General features: G+C 42.0%; 1 protein-coding gene across 1 annotated transcript in view; it reads left to right on the top strand.

Annotated features, from left to right (window-relative positions):
• Window positions 1-668: 668 nt before the first annotated feature.
• rasal1 (RAS protein activator like 1) overlaps window positions 669-24483 on the top strand; it is a gene marked incomplete at both ends in the record, with an annotated part of 50140 nt that continues 26325 nt past the window's right edge. Inside the window, 7 exons of the mRNA XM_080853889.1 lie at window positions 669-733; window positions 1108-1164; window positions 3403-3516; window positions 6475-6536; window positions 20430-20559; window positions 23534-23615; window positions 23833-23973. Coding sequence (XP_080710015.1) covers window positions 669-733; window positions 1108-1164; window positions 3403-3516; window positions 6475-6536; window positions 20430-20559; window positions 23534-23615; window positions 23833-23973 — 651 coding nt within the window. The remainder of the gene's footprint in view (window positions 734-1107; window positions 1165-3402; window positions 3517-6474; window positions 6537-20429; window positions 20560-23533; window positions 23616-23832; window positions 23974-24483) is intronic.

Genomic DNA, 24483 nt, shown 5'->3' with positions numbered 1-24483 from the left:
GTTTTATATTGTGCGTTGTCTTGTAGTTTTGACTTATATTTACCAGCAGATGGCGCAAAATAGTGTAAGCGCTCCACTCGTAATTTCTTTCAACAGTGCTCGCACTGAAGGGCCGCTTTTTTCCAACAGCAATTTTATGTTAAGGTTATCAAGCAACAGATTGTCTTGTTTAGATCATATTATTATCACAACAGTGCCGATCACCCTATGTTCATTTTTAGAATTGTGCAAGTTGTCTAAAAGCGTTTCCTTGGAGGCCAGCCTTAATTTGTTTAGTGAGGCAAATTGCATGATGCCTTAATTTTGCCACTTCGAACTTTAATGAATATCATGTGATGGTGAAAGGTCTGCTCCTTCCTGAGAGGGCTGTCTTAGGGCTATCAAACCAAATATCTTTGCCCACTGTTACGCGCTAGTGCTCCACATCTCAGGCGTTATCAGGTTTTGAGGGAAGGCGGACTGGTGGACCTCTGGTGACCAGAATCAATCGTTTGCAAAATAACTTCATCCAGGAGGGTCACTGTGTGGGCTACCGCACTACGCGCGTCCTCTCCACCTCAAGGCGATGCGCAGCGCGTTTAACAGCAGTGGCAGTGGACTGCCGAGAGAATTGCGAGGATGGAGATGAGGCGAAGTTGAAATCCTGTTGCTTCTTGCCGAATTGAACCATGGCTAAGAATACGTCACTTTATTTTCGTATAGTTGAAGGACGGAATCTGCCGGCGAAAGATGTGTAAGTTGTCATATCACCTCTATCTTCTGAGAATGCTATGGATAGCCTACTGTAACACATTGATCTTCGAAAACTGTTACGGTGTAAGAAAAATAAAACAGGACAAAGTGAATGTGTTATTGGGGTATTTACCCTGCACTGAAGCTTTGGGAATACAATAGGCTATATCTCGACCAAGCTGTTTGAAAAACATAGCCTAAAAATAAAAATGTATATTACAAAGTCTATAAAAAGGTCTGTTTAATAGATGCCTGCCACTTGGACTGATTCGTGTTTTGCCAGTTAACTCGCCATTTGCACATTTTCCTTGCCCCTTACCCCGTGGTAGGATAACTTCTTATAGTTCTGGGTGTTGTGTCGGTTCTTCCGTCCAGGTCGGGCACTAGCGATCCCTACTGCATTGTGAAAGTTGACAATGAGGTCGTGGCCAGGTGAGTGCCAAGTATTCACGTGCCTGTATTTGTGTGTGTGGCTGTGTGAGTGTGCGCGCGCATGTGCTTGTGTGTGTGTGTGTGTGTGTGTGTGTGTGTTTGCGCGCGCACACGTGAGATCATTTTGGCATAAACAGCTCAAAGGAGGACACGAGTAGACCATAATATGTAAAACCAGCTCTAACTGAAACACGGGTATAGCCCTGGAATCCGTTTCCTCCGTGAATGGACCGTTCGATGGAGTGTTTCCTCGGAGGTGACCTCTAATGGGGTTGTGTGTGTGCGTTTGTTTCATCTCTACGGGGTCATTAACAGACTATGCAGGTAATGCAAAAGGTTCTACCCCTGAGATCATAGGATACTTTCCCTGATACAAACCCCCACCCGCCCCCCTTACACACCACCCCAACCCCCAACCCCAGAGAACCTGATCCATCACTGGCTTCTAAGACACCAGCAAGTTGCCATGGAGACCAGCATAAATTATTGCAAGGAAGCTCTGTCCCTTCTCTCTAAAATGGGAGGGCCACAGGACGTGTGCGCATGTGTATGTGTATGAGTTTCCTCATGTGTATGCCCGTGTCAGTAAATGTATTGTGTGTGCACGTGTGTGTGTGTGTGTGTGGGTGCATATGTGTTTGTATATGCTTCCATTTTTATTCCAGGATTTATATGTGTGTAGCCTATGTATGTTTGTATGTACACATATGTGTGTGTGTGTGTGTTTGGAGACTAGACCACTCATTCACACAAGCAGCACACCTGGTGCACTGCATTGTGTGTGTTTGTGTGTGTGTGTGTGTGTGTGTGTGTGTGTGTGTGTGTGTGTGTGTGTGTGTGTGTGTGTGTTTATTTTCTGATTATTATTTATTTATTTTTGGGGCTTTTGAAATGGAAATTGTCCTCTTCCTTTTCAGAAATCATTTGAATTCATTTGGCCCTTTTATTGCGGCGTTCTCGTCATCTGCTTTGGTTCGGTGTGTCTTTGTGTGGCTGTTCCCATCATTACGCTGTACTGTATCTTGTAGTGAGTCCCCTAGATCTGAGATCACACTCTGGCTTGGGTCTGCTGGCTATAGCAAGGGTCTCTCCGCCCCCAGACAGTAGTCATTTGCACTGTACCCCTGGATGTGTTGAACATGCCTCAAAGGCGAACAAGGCTTTCTGTTTTAATGATCTGATGCACAAATACCAATGTGAACATACAGCATAAACACACGCACGCACGCACGCACGCACGCACGCACGCACGCACGCACGCACGCACGCACGCACGCACGCACACACACACACACACACACACACACACACACATGCACACGCACACAAGAAAAATGAAAGGAAAAGGCAGAGGAAGACCTACCTTATTGTATAGCATCAGCCACCAAGTTCAGCTTTTACAGCTAAGTATAAGTGTTTTAAATACACATTTAACCTATCAATATTATACAAGGAGGGTTGAAGGTGTCTCTTTGAAAAGAAAATCTAAGTAAAAAAATCTTTATATTACAGAATTATCCAATATTCTTAATTAAAGGACCAATAGGTGAAATTAGATAATGAGGTCCTTGGTTGATTCACACCTTTCGTAGGCCTGTGAGTAGTGGGAGAAGCAGGAGCAGGACTGGTGCTCAGTTTGTACTGTTAGGAGTAGTTTTTTCACTTACGCCAAGTTAGCTCTTTTACCGTCCCATGGGTCTAAGATGGCAGGATTCAGTGTGAATGTGGTTTGTCTGTTGAAGATAAAGGTAAAAACATACATTCAGGTGGAACATGCTTTGGACCATGTCCCAGCCTTCAAAAACTGTTGTATGTTAGGGGCGCGGTGATCACGGCTAGAGTAGATGTGGGTTTGATGTTTAGGATCTCAAGTGCATAGTTTGTCATAGCAATCAGAAGGTTGCTAGTTCGATCCTTTCTCCTCCTCCTCACCAAGTGTCGAAATGTCCTTTAGCAAGACACTGAACCCCCAACCTCTCCCGAAGTGCAGGTTGGGACATTAGATAGAAGCTTCCGCCTTCTGTGTGTGAATGAGTAGATGACTGAGGCATTAATCTGTAGAAAGGCGCTATATAAATGCAGTCCATTTACCATATGGAATGATTTTTTCGCTTGATGTATTATTATTATTATTTGAATTCAGGGCCTCTCTCTGCTGAGCTCAACAGTCATGTAATGCTAATAACACAGTGTTCAGTTGAACTGTTAAAGAACCAATGAATATCTGTGCCCTGGCAGGACGGCCACCGTGTGGAAGAACCTGAACCCGTTCTGGGGAGAGGAGTACACCCTACACCTGCCTATGGGTTTCCACATGCTCTCCTTCTACGTCATGGACGAGGACACCATCGGGTAAGAGAGCACAAAGATCACTAATGGGTCAGAAACATCAGAACACTTTATGATCACTGTTGAGTCAGGGTCTCAAACGATCTGAACACTATTGGGTCAGGGACATCAGAACGCTTAACGGTCACTGTTGAGTCAGGGTCCCAAAAGATTTGAACACTATCGGGTCAGGGACATCAGAACGCTTAGCGGTCACTGTTGAGTCAGGGTCTCAAACGATCTGAATACTATTGGGTCTGGATATCAGAACACTTTACGCTCACTGTAAGTCAGGGTCCCAAAAGATCAGAACACTATTGGGTCAGGAGCATCAGAACGCTTTACGATCACTATTGAGTCAGGGTCCCCAAAGATCAGAACACTATTGGGGCACTAACCGGTAAGTGGCCAGAAGATTGGCATGATATCAGGAACATCAGAAAACTATTTAGGCACTATCAGGTTTTGGGTTCCAAATGATCAGAACATCACCAGGTGAACCAGGCTTCTTTGGCTGCTCCTATAGAGCAGTTTAGAATTATGCAGCAAGGGATTTTGGACTAAAGGCTGGATTTTACTTCTCCGTACAGCACGATTTTAGGCACATAGGAACGCCTTCAGGTAGCTGGAACGCCTTCTCAGGTAGTTGAAACGCCCTCTCCGTGCTCTCCAGAGCCCTCGGACAGCTCTCCGTGTCCCCGCAAAAATTTCTGTCGGTCCGTCCATGGCGACGGATACTACTTGGCTGTGATTGGCCCACTACGACATGCAGAGGCTCACAAACAAGCCCCGTTAAAAGTACAACCGCGCACGAGAAGGAGATAAGCATATTGAAATTAAATTAGCCTATTAACATTGAAAGAACGGAATGAAATAGCCTACACATTACACATGATAGGCATCTGCTATGCCCAAATAAAACTCACATTGTATGCTATACCAGAAGAGGCACAACAAAAGGGTCTTACCATTGAAGATATTTGTTTTTTCTTGTAAACTTGAAGTCCACGTATACGACGTAAGCACGGGATTTTTCAATATGTTGCGATCATTTGTCGAAATCTCCACTTAAAACCACAAACACCCTAACCCTAACCCTAGAATGTCATCCATTCATATCGATGTGAATCAATCAATACTCATACAACTTTAACTGTGATGTGTTTTCCTTTCATTTCACAACTTATGTATTGTATAATTCAGATAGCAGTTGCCCCTTTGTAAACATTAGGCTACACATTGTATGGTCTCGTCACATGATTAGATAGAGATTTGACATTGGACAACAACACAAAAATTACCCAGAAATCATCTTTGAAAATCTGACGAAAATACAGAAGAAAATAAGCATGTATGCATTTAATTGAATCGTTTTTTAATAGTTTCTATAGTGTAAGATATCTCTCTTTTGTTGTAGATTGCTCCTGTTTCTCCCACAAAAAATACCTACCATGATAGAGATAAGTTTGCCCTTTCAGGTGTATATATAACATTAGACAAAGTTATAATATTATACGTCTGCTGACACCTGCTGCATTTGAGCAGTGACAACGGTAGGTAAGAGACAGTTGTCGTGTAGAGACAATGTTAACTAACGACAGAAAGATGCCATGGAATTGTATTCCTTTGGTAAGTAAACCGCTACTGCGCCTGCAGTTGTGGTAATGAATTGTTTTCAGCACCCACAGCCGTTGGAGCACTATAACGGGACATAAGTGCTAACTAGTACGTACTATCCGGCCGCCCTCCCACCCGCCCGACTATCCAACCCGACAGTTTGAGTACTCTAAGGCACCTTAAGGGTACTTTTGGCACTAAACAGTGTTGTGTGTAATGGTGGGTCTTTACTTAATTAACACGTCAATAAGAGCAATGCAATCAACAAGAGACTAACGGCACTTAATCTAATCTTATGACAATCACATTTCATTTACATAGCAAGTATATAACATCTCTAATACACTCTTTTAATATAGAGCAGTGGTTTTGAAAATGTCCAACTCGACAGATTTGGCATATTTAGGGTATTTCTCAAAGTCAAGAATGCTTCCTTGGTAGGGCCCGGTCCTTCCGAGTCCTTCCAAGTCGGGTCATTCAGAGGCAAGGCAAGACTCCTTCTTAGCATTCGGAGAACACACATTGGAACAGTCTAGCGAGTGTGCAGGTGTGTGTCATTTAAAAGGTCCCACCTTCATATTCCGTGCCACTAAAAAAGGTATGTGTTCTTTTGATTGTGGGTTCTTTAAGAATGCAGAGGATACTTGCATCCTTGAAATTTATCTGAACGAAGGACTCGGTTTTTAGTTGAATTCGAAGGATCCTAGACATTAGAACAGTCTTTTGGCAGGATTCGACAATGTATTATCCTTGAAACGCAGCAAACAAGGATCTCTCAAGGATCCTTCCTTGACTTTGAGAAACACCCTTAATCTGCAACCTGCAAATGTTTCCTGATTTATCGGTGAGAGGCATGATGGGAAAGTTCAAAGTTCATGAGACATGGGCCAGCTGGGCTTGGGGTCAGACATGTCATCTACGTATTTAGATGAAATATCTCAAAGAGATCTCTTGTGCATGTTTATGTGACATAAACACAAAATGGTGTGACAGATTGAAAACTGAACCTCTGAACCTCTTCCTCATTGATTGAGCAGAAATGCACTCTGGGACCATAAAGCCCTTTTGTAGTGTTCTCAGGCTGGTGGAGGGACTGTAGGTGTTGTTCAACACACTTGTGGTTTCTTTTGATTCATCTATTTATGTCACACTGGCACAAATGATGTCGATGTGTGTTCTATACGGTTTGTATTTACCCAAACAGAGTCATATTCAGTTCATGTGAGATCTTCAGTAATAGTCCATGTCTGTTGAAAATCACTGGAGCAGTTAAAAGGAGATGGTCATTTATAAAGGTGAGGGTGTAGATTGACTATCAAGCTAATTCTTCTTCTCTTGTCCTCCTTGTTTTTTTCGTTACTGTAGCCATGATGACGTGATTGGCAAGATCTCGCTGACTAAAGAGGTCATTGCAGCTCAGTCAAAAGGTATTGTATGCTAACGTCCCTGGTGATACAGAGCCTCATGAACCATTTGTTAAAATACACACACTCACACAGATATACACACTCACACAGTCACACACACACTAATACAGTTACACACAGACACACACAGTCTCACACACACACACTTACAGTCATACACAGACTCTCAACATTCAAAGAGCCTTTTATCTAACTCTGTATATCTGTCTTTGAAACTCTCCCTCTCTCTCTCTCACACACACACACACACACACACACACACACACACACACACACACACACACACACACACACACACACACACACACACACACACACACACACACAACACGCACGTTAACCTCTTAAACTCTGTTAGAATTTTGAAGTTTTTTAGGATATTTTATCTAAAATTCCATGCCCATATTTAAAGGCCTACTTTTGAGTCTTAGGCATAGTATGGTGGCACATTTCAATTTGATGTTACAGAGTACCCCTCAAGCTATGATAAAATACCTTTAGAGTACCATATATGTTATCTAAAAATTTAGAAAGATGTTGATAACCTTCCCAAAATGTAGGCGCTCCCTAATTTTTTTTCCCTTTTAGATCTAGATTACTGTGGATGTAAGTGGGAAAATGAATTGAACGGGCCAGTTTTGTCATATAATTGTGTGCCCCCAAGGGTATGCCATCACCTCAACAAATTTGGAACTGATAACACTTCCCAATCAAAAGTTAGAAGATAAATAATCGGTGACCTCTCCATACTCTTCCGTGACTTTAGCTGCCTTCTGATTCTACCAGACTCTCTATTTCAATCTTTCTCATCATCCAACCATTGAAGCTCTTCCAATACTGCTGTTACCCCATAAAATGGGGCTGTTTCTCTGTTTTATTTTAAGAAGCCATAATGATGTAGAATAAATGTGCTTCGTTGTGCATCTGCATTTTGTTATAGAACTGTCTAAAACTTGCGTGGCTAAACGGCAAAACAAATGCACACGAATTACTGATTACATCCCACCTTCTCTGTTGTGCACTCGGATATCTTTGCATCTCATTGGTCTACAGTCATGATTGACACACGTGTGGACCAGTCAATGAAAGTATTAGTTTATGTTTTCCACGTACAGACTTAGCATAGTTTACCATAGCAACCATAGGCATATGATAACAACTGAAAACTAGTCTTGGGTGCACGCGTTGTGTCAGACTGACAGGTCAGTCAACCTATGATATTAGTTACAGGTTCGCGTATCTTGCTGGCTGATTGGGTTATCCTGATAAGCAAGGGGTCATTGAAGAGCTTAGATGATGGCCTTTCAACCGTAGATATACAGCTTTTAACCGTGTACAACACAAGACTTGCCTGAACCGGAAGTAGTTTCCATTTAATCGTAAATGTACCTGGGCCCTGTTCGGCGTATAACTGAAGCTAAGATAATTAATTTAGCTCGCAACTGGAGATTAACTAGCTCGCTAAATGAGAACAGGCCAAGCCGGTCTGGCGACAGGCGCTAATTTATTTTAACCTCAAGTTAATTTATCTCGTCAGCTAAATTGCGCGTGCACGTCTTGCTTCAAAAGGCAAGAAAGGTCGATCCCCAAAACCATGATTTTTTTTAAAGGTACAATGGTCTAAACTCAAAGAAAAAGACTATTTTTTTTCTCCCATAAGGCAGGATATGATCATGAACGCGTTATGAAGAATTCAAGACCATAATCATGTCAAAATTCAACACTCCCGCGGCTACCACAGCGATATAAGAAACTGTCTATAAGATGTATAATACGTGACATCTTTTCCCTTCACAGAAAGGTACTATGGTGCAGGGGGTTTAGCGTATGGCTTGCATGCTGTAGATCACTGGTTCGAAACCCCTCACCCTCGTAGGAATTGTAGTTTTAAATCGCTTTGAATAAAACCGTCTGCTAAATGACTAAATGTGAATGTATTAATAAGAAATTCAATACATTTAAGCAATGAAAAGAAATTGTTTCTATTTCTCTCTTCTTATCATGCACCCACCTTACCATCCACCTCCACCATCCACCATTCACTACCGCACAAACACTAGACACGTTTGCAAAACTAAACGTTTGCAATGATGTAAGTTAAAGTAGGTAAAACAACTTTAGCCAATATCAATTTGGTCATGTGCTCAAATTTCCTGGGATCAAAGAAAACGTTAGTATTCATGTGCAAACTAAAAATCACGTCTCAGGCTGCACATGAAAGTTATTTCGGGTTTATCAACTGTACCAATGTCTCAACTGTACTATAGGCTACCACTGTCATATAATTATGAGTGCTTTGTTCTCCGCATCGCCGACATTACAAAAATTAAGGCTACCACTCGCAAGAAAGTGATGACATTCAATGTTTGACGGTGGTGTATGCAATAAATGACTCGAGAAGGTCTTCTGAATTAATTATTCCTTGTCGGGTGGATCGGTAGCGCTCATACAAGAACTCATCATGATGGAAAAATTGATCTTCTTGGCGATCGCAAAGAACTCTTCCTACGCTAATCAAACTATGACTCCTTGTCAATGGGATCCCTCCTTTTGGCGTGGGTGTGGCAAGTTTAGCCAGCTAAACTTTGCTTAGCCTGCCCTGGAGCAGGCTAGGGCTAAGCGATTAATTACCATGGAAATTTAGCAAAAGTTGCTACGCCGAATCCGCTAAAGCGGTGTTTTTTTTTTTAGCCTGGAATTTAGCTCGCTAAACCGCTTAGCGAGCGTCCCCGAACAGGGCCCTGTACTCTTTTTAGTTGTGTGGGTTTATCATGGAAATTATTAATAAAAACATGGATTAATGTGGATAATTATGGTGTTGTTTTACAGTTTGTACTTTAGGGTAAGTGATTCTACCGTTTATTTCCACCAAACTTATTAGACTGCACATGAAGATACATTACGCTATAAACTTTTGAAAACTGACGAAAATGTTTTTTTTTTTTTTTTTTATTCTGCTACTTGTGTCCACGTTTAGTCGATTTAGGTTCATTATACATACTTTTGGTGGTGGTAGTGAAAAATTTACTTTTTAAATAACCATAGTTTGCTCAATTTTCAACCGTTTTTTAAACGGGTTGGTTTGTTATAAACGTCAGAGATGTAGCTATGACACTATATACATATATGAAATGCCCCGTATTGTTATTCCTTCGTTTCTTATACTTATTATTCTTTGTACCGACTTCTGTGCTTAATTCAGCTCGAACACCTTAACGTAGAAACTTCATTCAAAATGTGTTGTGTAGGTCTTGTAAAGGACACTAGGATTATGTATTTCTCATATTTTTAAACGTTATACTTTTTAAAACATTGAAGAAAAACTAATACAATTTTTCCCATTGACTTACATTGGGCCATCATGACGTCATAATATGTCTTTAAACTGGCTTGCAACTGTGCTTCACTGACAATAATGATCTAAAGTAGGTACAATATTTCCCTTTACAAATATACATCAAGAAATGATGCATGTTGAAATCCCCACCCTGTACAGAGATGTATTTATGACACTGCATACTTATGAATAATTATAATTATAACCATGGGTTTTCATGTGAAAATAACATTAAACAGAACAGATAGGTGTAATAAATACACACATGCACAAGGTGTTTTTATTACCTGAATACAGTAAAAGACAGTTAAAGACACAAAACTCAGGAAAACCATGACAATGTACAAGCACCGCCTCGCCATCGAAAGAGGCAGACACAGGCAGACACAGGCAGACCTGGCTGACCGGAGAGGTTGTGGGTACTGTACTTTTACAGTAAATTACTGGCTACTAGTTGCATTACTTTCACAGTAATTTCACAGTTATTTATTTTAAATATTTCACAGTAAAGTACTGTACATGTTTCACAGTAATTACCTGTAAACATTTCACAGCAAAATGCAATGCAACTACAGCGGTATATTGTAACTTCACAGTTGTCATGCCATTGGATTACTGTGATATAGCGGTATGTAGCTGTGGAATTACATTGTCTTGCTGTATATAAATTACAGTAATTGTCTGTTTTGTTATGCTTTTTACTGTAAAGGTAATGCAACTAGTAGCCAGAAATGTACTGTACATTTACAATTTAAATAACTCTGCAAAATACTGCAAATTTGACTTGTAAACTGTAATTTATAAAAATGCACACGACAAATTCACTTTACAAAGACCACTCAAAGTCCACGCCTCTCCTTCGAGCCTTGTTCTGAGTAAATGCCCAAGATGCACCTGTAAACAATAAGCAAAGACAACTTTCAGTTTTACAGATTTTATATTGCATTGTTTTTAAAGGCACATGCAGTGGTGCCCCTTCCCCTTTAACCAAATCGTACACCAAATAAATTAGTATTGAAAGCCAAGCCAGATTGATATAAGAAATTGGCTTCCATCGTAGGGAAAAGACCTTAAAATACAGTTCATAAATATATTTTAAGAAAATATCATCCTTAAATATAAATATCAACTATAGCAACTTTGTAGTGATTAATGAATATAAGTAGCCTGACGATGTCATACTCATAATTCTAGTCAGAATATGAGTCTGAGACCGAACCACTGGGCTGTGATTATGGGGCGTGTTTCAACGAACCAGGAAAGAAAATTCCTCTTCGCTGAATTGGATACCTAGAACCAATCAGAGCAACGTAGTATTATTACCATCTGATAGATTAAACTTTTACCTGATCCCGTAGGAAGGACGGCAAAAACATCTTTTCAATCGACAAATGCCTTGATCGCGTTTCTCTGTTCCTCTTTCAAAATGAATGCGCTGTCAATATCTGTTGAGATATGCCTGCTCACGTTACTTAATTAGCACTCAAGGCTAGAAGCTACCATTTGTTTCAATGTTTTTTTTGTCTACGCTGTTAGCATAACCTTTCAGTAATGGTCTAGAGCAGTGGTCCCCAACCACCGGGCCGCGGCCCGGTACCGGTCCGTGAGGTATTTGTTACCGGGCCGCACAGAAAGAATAAATAATTTATATAATTTCCGCTGTATTAATTATTGGAGTCTGAAAGGTGTTTTATTTTGAAAAACTACCGGATTTTCCCGGACGTAACATTCGCCTGTGCCTCTTGTCACGTCAAGACGCTTGTCTCGTTCACGTGATATGTCACTCAAAAAAAAAGCCCGCATACTAGCGAAAATTAGTAATAAAACAAACATCTTTGGAGAGCTTCTTTGCAAAGGTGAAACGGTCAATTAAGGAGCCAGAAGAGGAGCCTAGAACCTCAAAAAAAGAAAGCTTCTTTTAAAAGACAATACCAGGAGTCATAGGCTACTTTAAAATACGGGTTTATTGCAACAGGTGATTCTCAAGCACCAAGTCCGCTCTGTTTAATATGTGGCGACAAGCTAACAAACGAGCCAATGAAGCCTTCAAAACTGCTTCGGCACATGGAGACCAAGCACTGATTCAGAGTTATGGTGAGTTGTATTTTTCATGCACTTAACGTTCGTAATACCTAACGTTAATGTTAGCTGTTGTGTATATGAGCAGACCGGGCTTCATTGTATCAAACTCGCGCTTGCCTCACATCAATATGAATGGATGACGTGACTAATAAGTGGTGTAAAATGACACCTTGAAGCCGGTCCGTGAAAAAATTCCCTACATTAAACCGGTCCGTGGTGCAAAAAAGGTTGGGGACCCCTGGTCTAGAGTACTTAAGTTAAGACCTACAATCCTCGGCAACATTGGTGTTGCGTATACACAACTAACCGAGTCAATGTAGACATAAAAAAAAGTCATGTAGATAGCTTAAATCATATCAAATATGTCCCACTAAGCTCCCGAGACGGCGCCATCTTTGTTCGATTTATACCGGTATTCTATCTATCATCAGGTCATCTGTCCATCAACGTATAAAGCCCGCCCTTACAATTTGATTGGTTTAGATTGCTTTCTCAACTTTTTTGAAACGTTTAAACCCTCCCAACTAGCTCGACTCCAGACTGAATCTCCCAGACCAAAAATGTAGTGGGCGGAGTTCAGGCTGGTATCCAGGCTAGAATATAAGCTTAATTTGATCAAAATGTAATTTGCTAGTTTGATGAAACATTCAATGACGGATCAAAGTACAATAGTAAAAAGAGAAACACTTATTTTCCCCATCAGATGAAATCGTTTTTGCCCCTTTGGCAAGTTGTTCTTTTTACCTCAACAGCCTGCTCCACTCTTGTTAACTGCCTCTGAAAAAGAATGGAGAGCAATTACTGACAGATACTGAGAGATAGTAGTCTAGCAAATACTCATGCATATCCTTCCTATTGACATGTAAAGACCACCAAATGAAAACACATAGTTTGCACCTTCCTAAGATATAAAATACTGTATTGTCTGTGATGCGAGCTTTTTGGAGAAACACAGCTTTGAAATTACTTAGTTGCTGCAGCTGGAGGCTAACATTAGCTCACTTTTGCGCATATTTGCACTAATAACTGCGTATTCTCGACCAAATAACTGGCACGCTATGCTTCTTAAAGACATCAGGGGACCATTACGAAAACACGTAATTTGAGTTTTCCAAAGATATGAGGCAAAGCTTCGCGGGGGGAAACGCCTTTAAAATGACTTAGCTGGTTGCTGCAGCTGGTGGCCAACGTTAGCTAACTTTAACTTTCACGCTAATTCGCGTATTCTTCATCGAATAACTCGCACACTTGATCCAAAACATCGTTAATTTACTAACCCAGACAACAAACAATATTATAAAGTTGTGACAAGCTGTCTGTCAAACTTACCTTCGAGCTCTTCTATCATCCTCCGTGGATCCAAGTTCAACTGTCTCTTCTTCAGCCCACAATGCAGCGCAGTTGTTCAAACGTACAGTAATTTATTGGGTTATCTCAAAGGAGGATTTGAATAGAGTATATTACTGTGGAATAACAAAATGCTGTGAAATCACTGTATAATTTTTTTCACAGTAACTTACTGTGTCTATTGATTTCACAGTAAATTCTACATTACAACATGATATTGTGATTATTACAGTTAAAGTATGTTAAGTTATAATACGATCATTTATTGTGAAATAGATAGGTACTTTATTTATATCTGTATGGACAAATTCTTGTGTCCACACAAATAGCTGGAAAGCTACAAACAGTCCTGAAAATCGTTCATGTTAAGTTGGATATTGTAGCGATCTCAGTCACTACGACTTTACTTCAATGTTCTTCAATGACTTGGTCGATGCAATATTACCGTTATTCGCTAACAAATATCAACAGCAACGAAATCAGGAACGTCTAGTTTTTTCAGTTGACAAGATCATCCGCATAAAACGTGTTGTAATCATATTCATAATTATGATTAAACGTGTTCGTACCTTTGTTAAATTACATGGAAAATCCTATTGGTTTGTTAAGGTTTACTATGGGCAGGGGCGAAGTTTGCCACCCGGAAGTAAGATATTTGTTATTGTGACGTCATGCTGAATTGTCGTATATTGTACATACTTAGAATAATTATTCTATTGTTTAGAACATTAAATGATTATTCATAAGTACATAGTGTCATAGCTACATCTCTGACGTTTATAACAAACCAACCCGTTTAAAAATCGGTTGAAAATTGAGCAAGCTATGGTTATTTAAAAAGTACATTTTTCACTACCACCACAATGTTACGGTGAGCGATCTGCCCGGGGTAAGATGGCCGACCTCTGCGGACGTTCTAGACTCCGCCGTGAGTTATGTAAGGGATAATGTATTGTCCGGAGGTCATTCTACAAAAATAATTCCCGACGGGGCGAATAACACCCCGACGCGCAGCGGAGGGTGTTGTTTCGTCCCGAAGGGAATTATTTTTGTAGAATGACCTCCGGACAATACATTATCCCGCTTATTATAAGGGTACTTGCCAAAAACGATAGAAGACATTCCTCCAACATACCTCTTTTTAATGATTTAGTTGCCGTTTTATGAGTCCCGTTTAGAAATAAAAAAGTTCTTCAAGCAAATAGAACTTTGAAGTTTCAGGTGTTGCATAGCAACCCATTACTTGCTGACTTCAAATTACTGTCTACTGTTGCGTTAAAATGACTGGACTTCTGGCGGAATGATATGAAAGATGTGAATTAGAAGTACAAAACCCGTTGCCAATGACAGCGGTGATTATCTTTCGCAGAGGTCTGCTAGCAGGAAATAATGTGACCTATGACGTAGGGATGGCCCATTCAAATCAACGGTACTTTTTGGAACGTTCTGAAGAGCCGTATAATAACTAGTAATTCTATATATCTATGGTTGGAACGGTCAAAAATACTGCCCCACATCGGGCTCCAACCGGCCCGTTCCATGGCCATCATCAGCAGTGACAGTAACCCATTCTCCGTAGAAGACGTTTAATTGACTCTAATAATTATAACAAAGTGAAATCGCTGACTGAAATTTATACTACTCCTCGCAATCTGTATTCATACTCATGGTGTCTATTTTTCGAAAATGTTCTGAAGTCTAAAGAAACTTTACTCATCTAATGTTTTAGGCGTCTAACTCTTTCTAACTTCAGTCAGTCTAACTTCAGTTTAACTTTTTAGGCGTTAATAAATGTTAATCACTGTAGCTACTCAACACTTGCACATCACTCGTTCGCAGACACCTTTAACACCCCTACACACACACTCACCCAGCATGCAACATTACTGATACCACTGATGTTCAAACCCCATCATAGGTTCTGTACTGTTAATTTCTACAATATAGTTCATACCAGGAGTGGCTTGTCCATAAGGGCAACGCAATGCCTACGGAAAAAGGAGTTTTATTTTCTGTCGGATTCTACCACTACACCGACTGATCTACCTCTGAATGTCATTGTCGAATCAGCCAACTGTCACTCAGGCAACAGTAAGGCAAACGTGGCTAGCAGGCTGAGAAGTGGCTAACGTGGTTTGTATTCCTATAGGCTACCACTGTCACTTTTCATAGGTTTTACATTGTGAATATTCGCTTCTTGCACTTACAGTCTGAGTTATTTTCTATGTGTTGACTTATTTAGCTTGTGTAAGCCAATACTTTCAAGATCAGTCAATAAATATTGTTGGTTTTGACTTATACGTTGCCCCCTTCTGTATGTTGTTAACTGGACATAGCATGTGTCCTGTTAATCTATGTTAAATCATACAACTTTTGAGACATGTGGATAATGAAAAAGTGGGATATTTTAATGTTGAGCCACATCATGTTTGCTTATGAAGGCTGTATGCCACTTTCTTTCATAGCTTTCCACCTGTAACTAGCTACTCTAGCTATGTAGGTAGAGGGGAAATATTTCTGTTGTGTGCTGCCATCTAGTGGACAAAAGGGTATTGCTGTATGAGTTAATCAGCTAACAACAAATTGATACAATTGTCTTGCTTAATGAAACTACTGAATGGGTCGCCTTAATCATTATTTTTTCAGAGCCGCCACTGGGTCATACTTATTTTACCCTCTGATTCTAGTTTCTTTATTGTGTGGTCTTTCTCTGCTGACATTCATTCCTTAAGGCTCTGTAGATAAACATATAACCATTTATTACCAGCCCAGAGTTAAGCGTATTCATCTAGCAAACTATACCTACTTCGGAGTGTTACAATAGCCAGTATCATTTTATTCCATGTGTCGATCCAGTCAAATTGGTGGATCCAAATTTTATAAAAAAAAAACATTTGTGATGTAATTTCTTTGTAATCATCCAAAATAATGTTTAGTGTATGGGTATTTTTCCAAATAGGCGACTGACTGGTCGATACGTACAGTGCATTGAGTGGGCAACGCGCCGAGTATGTAAGTGGGCCGGTCTGACAGTAACTCCCAGGCTTTTTTCCCCCAGTCCGCCCCTGTCAGCAGCCAAGAGGTTAATTCTCGGGTGCATCCTATGCATGGGAATGCATTTCCCCACGTGTTAGTTTCACACACGGGAACTCTATTAGATACAGCATGAATAGGTATCTCTCTCTCGCTCTCTCTCTCTGTATCTCTCTCTCTCTCTCTCTCTCTCTCTCTCTCTCTCTCTCTCTCTCTCTCTCTCCCCGTCTCTCACACACGGAAAAACAACATCAGATAGATAACCCATTTTCAATCACACTTGGTCACATTCAGTCTTCCATAATGATAAAGTAAGGGGTGTTGTGTTTTCCTGCCAGACTGTATTTATAAAGGGATGCTAAGGAGTTAACCTGGCTATGAACTATCCTAGCTATCTAGCTTATGGAACTATCTTAACAGTTAGTAGTTTCTAGAGTGTGTAATATTAACTCATTTGATTATGAAGTGAACATGAACTCATTTTAATATGCACACCCTGAGGCTTTCTACCTTTTATAATTGTATAGTTAAATTGAAGAGACTATAACATCAAGCTAGATAACTAGCTATCATTTCATGCAAATGGAACTCTTCCATTTAAACTGTTTAAGGTTAATAGTCTGTAAAATACGGTAGTTCAGTGTAATGTCGTTATGTGGTCAGAGTTTCTAGGTCTCAATCTTCATCCTCAGTGCTGCAGGTTGAAGTTGAGCCAGACTCCTTTAGGCCTTCATGTCCGTCGATAGGGGGTAGGAGAGTAGGTCAGGACTTTGAACTCCCTGACTCAGGGAAAGGGCAACTCTCTGTGAAGTCTGATATGGTTTATTTTTGTTTATTCTTTGAAAGAGTGAAGTAGATATAGACAGAGATTGGGCAGGGAAAAGAGAGAGAAAGAGAGAGAGAGCGAGAGAGAGAGATTGGGCAGGGAAGAGAGAGATGGAGAGAGAGAGCGGGAGAGAGAGAGAGAGGGGAAGAGAGAGAGATTGCTAATCACTACATCATTGAGAAAAAAGAAGGATAGAAAGAGAGAGATGATTGAGGGAGAGAGAGGAATAGACGTAGAGAGGGGGACAACAGACACATAAACCATCTCCTGTGAATGATGGATTACACTGATGAAAGCGTTGGCTTATCTGAGCTCCTGTTTGAAACTAGAGACCATCTGTGTGTCATGTCAGTCTCTCCTTGATCACATCATCTATTTATGTGACTTTTCATAAATCACAACAATGTAGAAATGACTTTAATAGTAAATAAACCACTTTAGAAAAAACAAAATTAATTACGGTTTACTTCCAGAGACACAAATAATCATTGCATTCTTAATGGACATAACTTCACTGTACTGACTATGGAGATGGAAGATGTTTTTTGTATTTTTTTGTTGATGACAACTTTACTTTTATGTTTTTTCTCTGGTTTTATTTTCTCACCTCTAAGAATCTAACCATGGCAACACACACCACAGCGTTGTTATCAGAATTGAACTTATATTATCCATCAGATATAAATAGAGACTTCTGTAAACACCCTAACTCATGCAGTTCAGTGGCTTTGCTGCTGCCTGCTGTGCTCTCATGCATACACCACACCCACATGCACACACACACACACACACACACACACACACACACACACACACACACACACACACACACACACACACACACACACACACACACTGTGTTCTTACAAACAGTACATAAAGCGTCTGAGTATGAAAACTCCACTGTGGGCATCTTTACAAACACATGCAAATCAGCATAGAGTTTAGTTCCTTCCAGTCATGTCATCATATTTCCCCATCATTTACTGTGAATGGAGCAAGAAAGGCAAATAGAAAAGAATGTCACCCTCCAGTGCATAAAGGATAGAGGATAAATAATCATCAGTTATATGTAGAGGGTTTGTAGTGATGGGAGCTGGGTGGTGTTGGACTCGTTTACAAAATGGGCCCGTTTCCAGTGACATCACACCCCCGCGGGAACGGAAATGCAAAACCAACGAAAACTCCTTCTGCCCAGGAGTGCATCTGCCTCATATGAATCAGTGCAAGCTGTCAGCCCTGAGTCACCCTCTCACCCATGGGATCATGGGATACTGGGGGTGCTGATGTCGCTGGTGTGTGTCGTGTGTATGTGCTGGTGCCAGCAAGGGGGTCGATCTTCTGCCCCCCTCTGCCCTTTTCCCATGGACATTGGGGGGCAATTGGGCTATTTAAGGCCCTGTGAATCACAGAGCATCTGAGCAGCTACCACCCACTGTGTGTCACAGCTGGGACTGCTGGGCGCCTCTTCTTTTTTGCAGTCATAACATTGTTCTGGTTGTCTTTTATGCCCTCTCATGTTCATGTTGTCTAGCCTGCGTTTCAATACTTGTTTTCTGCCTCTCTTCATTATTTGATTATTCGCTCATCCATCGATCAGCCGAGGCTTTATCGTTTCTTTATCTATGTTTTTTTTATTATTATTATTTCTTCATCCCCCATCCACTGATCTGATCTTTTTTTGCGTACAACATCATCAGTTTATTCATTCCTGTTCTCCATTCAGTCTTGCGTCAGATTTCTTTTAAATTACTCAACTCCATTTATGTCCACCTTTCCATTTGTATAGAGGAGGGGCTCAGCACGTGTTCAGGACATGATCAGGTGTGCAGGACGTGATCAGGTGTTCAGGACATGATCAGGTGTGCAGGACGTGCTCAGGTTGGGGTTGGGAAAGGAAGCAGAGCAATTAGTGCAAAGCCTTGGGTGTTTAATAAATCTGCCCTCTTCAGTGATTACGATGATGACCTTCATGACCTCTGGGAATGAACAGCTAGAGAGCAGCTGGCAGTGGACTGCAAAGATCCACTCCAGTGAAAGATCCACTCCAGTGCAAAGATCCACTTCAGTGAAAGATCCACTCCAGTGCAAAGATCCATTCCAGTGAAAGATCCACTCCAGTGCAAAGATCCATTCCAGTGAAAGATCCACTCCAGTGCAAAGATCCACTCCAGTGCAAAGATCCACTCCAGTGAAAGATCCACTCCAGTGCAAAGATCCATTCCAGTGCAAAGATCCATTCCAGTGAAAGATCCACTCCAGTGCAAAGATCCATTCCAGTGCAAAGATCCATTCCAGTGAAAGATCCATTCCAGTGCTTAGTTGTAGTGGGGGTTACAGTAGGTCTCCTGAAGTCAGTTGGCTTTACTCTGTGATCTCTGAGCTGTGTCTCACCAGTGCTCAGGGAAATGTATGTCTCACCTGTTTCGCAAGGGCTTTATGTCTATCCTATTAATGTACCTCACCTGTCCTGAGTGTGTTGTGTGGGTCCCACCTGTCCTGTGTGTTCCCATAAGAAAAGACAACAATGAGATTAAAAGGGAAATTCAGACCTAAATCTCCTGCTCTCAGAATTATATATGTGCCAAAGTTTTCCTTTGGTGTTAAAGAGATCTCAACAGTGTCACAAATCAGGCTCAGTTTTGACTGATCTCAATATGACCTCCTCTGGTTCTCTCTCAAGACCACCTTGGTGCTTGGGGATGAGGCTCAATCTTTTACTGTAGTGTAAATGTATGAAGCCTTTCTATGTCGTTTTCTATTTCTTAAAAAAAGTAGTATTTATTGTTACACCAGGTTGTATTGCTCGTAGCGTGACTGTTCTCTCCCTTGTACGTCGCTTTGGACAAAAGCGTCTGCTAAATGGCTAAATGACTAAATGTAAATGTAAATGTAAGAAGACTGTTCAAAGCTGTGGCCAGGAGCTCCTTTAGTCAATTATGGTAGATTGTTACAATGAAGAGCCTCATCTCATTTCTGTCTAAGACATTTGAGGATAAATATATGTGATCAAATTGATACATAATGGAAACAATAGTGAGATCACATCTAGGAATCCTTAGTTATCAAAGGTCCATGAAAACTAAAAATGTCCTATGGGTTGTGTGTGTGTGTGTGTGTGTGTGTGTGTGTGTGTGTGTGTGTGTGTGTGTGTGTGTGTGTGTGTGTGTGTGTGTGTGTGTGTGTGTGTGTGTGTGTGTGTGTCTGTCTGTGTGTGTGTGTGTGTGTGTCTGTCTGTGTGTGTGTGTGTGTGCGTGTGCGTGTCCAGGGCTGGACAGCTGGCTGAACCTGACGAAGGTGGACCCGGACGAAGAGGTGCAGGGGGAGATCCACCTGGAGCTGGAGCTGCGTCGAGAGGCCCAGCGCACCTGCCTCCGCTGCCACGTCATCCAGGCCAGGTGAGAGAGACAGGAGCAGCCAGAGATGAAGGCTCAGAGGAAGCTCAGAGATAATCAGGTGAGAATGACAGGAGCAGCCAGAGATGAAGATTCAGAGGAAGCCCAGGGATAATCAGCTGAAGAGACAGAGCAGCCAGAGATGAAGTTTCAGAGGAAGCTCAGAGATAATCAGGTAAGAATGACAGGAGCAGCCAGAGATGAAGATTCAGAGGAAGCCCAGGGATAATCAGGTGAGAGAGGACCTGCCACCTCTCTCAAAACACTCAGGGACAGACTACCTGAACAGGTGAGAGAGCACCAGCCTGAAGTAGTGAGCCAGGTTAGAGGGTGGAGGACCTGCCAGAGATTGTTGGTCAGGTAAAGTGGAGGGAGAAACTACCTGGACAGGTGAAGCAGGTAGCAAAGATTGGCTACGACAGCATCACCCAAAGGAGGATGTAGGCCAGGCAAAAATAAGCTTCAATGGAGGGTTCTACGAAGTTAAAGATAAGGAAGACTATAGATGATCGCCAGAAATAGGACAGAAGAGCAGTCTGTGTTATCAAAATCAGAACTCTGGGTCCAATCACAGACATGGGTCTCATCACAGACATGAGGGTGTATGTGTGTGTGTGTGTGTGTGTGTTTGTGTGTGTGTGTGTGTGCGCTTGAGATGGGAAGGGTGAAGGTGTGTTTATTGTTTGCATGAGTTCATATGTCCTTGTCTTATCAGTGTGAGCCAGTTTTTTCTGGGACTGGTGTTTTTCTTTCGTCGTCTTGTAATGTTCAACTTTCTCTTGGCACACTCCTCTGTATATCTGGTCTTCTCCGTTTTGACCTTCAAAGAGAACACTATAGATAATTGGTTTCAGAACATCCTTCTGCACCCGGTAACATAGTTTATGTGAACAAATTACAGAGAATGTGTGTGTGTGTGTGTGTGTGTGTGTGTGTGTGTGTGTGTGTGTGTGTGTGTGTGTGTGTGTAGGTGTGTGCGTGTATGTGTGTGTGTGTGTGTGTGTGTGTGTGTGTGTGCGTGTGTGTGTGTGTGTGTGTGTGTGTGTGTGTGTGTCTGTGCATGTAGTATTCCCATAAAATGTTAAGTAGGTAACTGCACATTGACTGCACAGAGAGATAGAGAAGTGGTTCGTGTGGGTGTACGTATATGTGTGTGTGTGTGTGTGTGAGAGAGAGAGAGTCTGTGTGTTTGAGTGTGTGTGTGTGTGTGTGTGTGTGTGTGTGTGTGTGTGATTGAGATAGAGAGAGTCTGTGTATGTGTGTGGGTAAATTTGGCTCTTAGATTATGCAGATGCAGCTTTGACAGGAGAGGACAGGAGCGATCAACCAGACATGGCTTCCTTCCAGAACAACCATTTGTGAGGGGATCAGCGTTTTAAGGCTGCTTGAGACCTGTCTGAGACGTGTTTGAGACCTTTGCCAGCCAAAGCCCATTAGTCCCCATTCAGAGCCTGCATCTGGTCCTGCACAGGCACTTTAATTAGGGTAGATGTTATTATGAGGAGCCATAATGAAATCAGATCAGGGCTGCCATGTCAAGCACATTTCCAGAGACTCAGGCTGACAGGGCCAAACAAATGGCCAGACGCTGGAAAAATGAAGCAGATTAAATATTTAGATGCCTCATTGGAATGGGCACTGCACTTTTGTGGGTGATGGATTTTTTGTTGATGTGTGTGTAGTAGGTGTGTGTGTCCGTTGTAAAAGGGCGTGTTTCGTGCATAGATAGATAGATAGATGGATAAATAAATACTTTATTAATCCCGTGGGGAAATTCTGGGATCTTGCAGCTCTCACATATTTACAGTAATTACAAACAATATATACAGACATTACAAACAATACAATTCAGCTATGTACATGGTGTAAAGTGCATAATAATTAAAGTTTCATGGCAGCTGGGACGAATGACCTCCTATGTCGCTCAGTCCTTGATCTTATCGTATTGAGCCGCCCGCTACGGAGGCTGCTTGACTGTCCTGCCAGGACATGGTGGAGGGGGTGATTAACATTGCCCATGATGGCCAAGAGCTTGCCCCGCATCCGTCTCTACCACAGTCCCCAGTGAGTCCAGGTTCTGCCCTACCACTGAGCTCGCCTTTCTGACTAGTTTGTCCAGCCGCCCAGTGTCCCTCTTAGATGTGTTGCCTCCCCAGCAGACTGCAGCAAAAAAGAGCACGCTCGCCATAACAGATTGGCAAAACATGCACAGCATCTCTTTACATATATCAAAGGACCTGAGTTTCCTCAGGAAGAACAATCTGCTCTGTCCCTTTTTATATGTAGCACCTGCGTTAGCTGACCAGTTCAGCTTGTCGTCTAGATGCACCCCCAGGAACTTGTAGGTCTGCACCACCGCGATGTCCTTGCCCTGAATGTTAATAGGCTGCAAATGTGGCTTAGACCTACGAAAGTCTATGACCAACTCCTTGGTCTTGCTGGTGTTTAGGAGTAGGCCATTCCTGTCACTCCAGTCGCCGAAGGCTCTCGCCAGTTCCCTGTACTCCCCCTCCTGCTCCTCCCTCACACACGCCACTATAGCCGTGTCGTCAGAGTATTTTTGGACGTGACAGGTCTCAGAATTGTAGATGAATTCAGATGTGTAGAGGGTGAACAGGAACGGAGCCAGCACAGTCCCCTGCGGAGCCCCAGTGCTACTCACAACTATGTCAGATGCACAGCTCCCCAGTCTGACAAACTGCGGCCGTCCTGTTAAATAGTCCGTGATCCAGGAAGTAAAGAAGGGATCCACCCCCATCCTTTCAAGCTTTTCTCCAAGTAGGAGAGGCTGGATGGTGTTAAAAGGAGGTCTCAGGTGACGAAGAACCAGCCGCTCAAGTGTCTGCCAATTAATACATTGGTGCCAATTAATACGTTGTGTATGTCTATAGTAGGACATGCGGGTGTATGTTTCCATGATAAATGATTAACGTGTGTGTGTGTGTGTGTGTGTGTGTGTGCATGTGCGTGTGTGTAGAGATCTTGCCCCTAGAGACATCTCTGGAACCTCAGACCCCTTCACCAGGATCCTTTACAACAACCACAGCGCAGAGACCTCGGTGAGAACAGTGTGTGTGTGTGTGTGTGTATTATGTGTGTGTGTGAGAGAGAGAGAGAGAGAGAGAGAGAGAGAGACAGAGAGACAGAGAGACAGAGAGAGAGAGACAGTATGTGTGTTTGCATGTTGATGGATGGATGGATAACATGTATGTACGTGTGTGTGTCTGTGTGTGTACGTGTGCGTGTGCATGTGTGTCTTTGTGTGTGTGATTCCAGATCATAAAGAAGACTCGATTCCCCCACTGGGATGAGACCCTGGAACTGAGCCTGGATCAGGGGGAGGAGGAGGAGGGGGGCTGTATGACATTGGAGGTGTGGGACTGGGACATGGTGGGCAAGAATGACTTCCTGGGGAAGGTGAGGATTTGTCCTTTGACCTGGAAGTGATTGTGAGGGAACCTACAAATAGCCAGAAGCTATTTTAAGTCTAACCTTCAGACAAGCAGCCAAACGCATACACAACCTGGCCTCTGTTTGTCCAATATCATGTTCCTTAAACAAGAGAAAAGGTTTGTGCACAAGATCTTATGTGGTAATTTCATCTTATATGGTGATGCTGCAATTCTCACAGCATCTTGTCGGTGGATCTTATCAAGATTGCTCCAATCCGCTAAGGGTCCAAATTACTTTTGAAAGCACCAAGCATTGTGAGCGGGTTTATTGATAATTTCAATCACAGCCACTACAATGAATCATTCTGACCTCTGATATCTGAGAGCCTTCACTCTGCCTCAGCCACATCAATACTGTCTAACAGCTAGAATACAACCTGTCTGTATGCCACCTTTGTGCCAACTGGAGTTGGGTTATGTTTCCATTCACCATTGCTGGGACAGTATACTCTTGTCTGCACTGAGATGTTTCATT

Source organism: Sprattus sprattus (genome assembly GCF_963457725.1).
Source record: "Sprattus sprattus genome assembly, chromosome: 16".
In the NCBI taxonomy this organism is placed as follows: domain Eukaryota; kingdom Metazoa; phylum Chordata; class Actinopteri; order Clupeiformes; family Clupeidae; genus Sprattus; species Sprattus sprattus.
The sequence above is the reverse complement of the archived record's forward strand: the minus strand, read 5'-3'. Positions and strand labels throughout refer to the sequence as shown.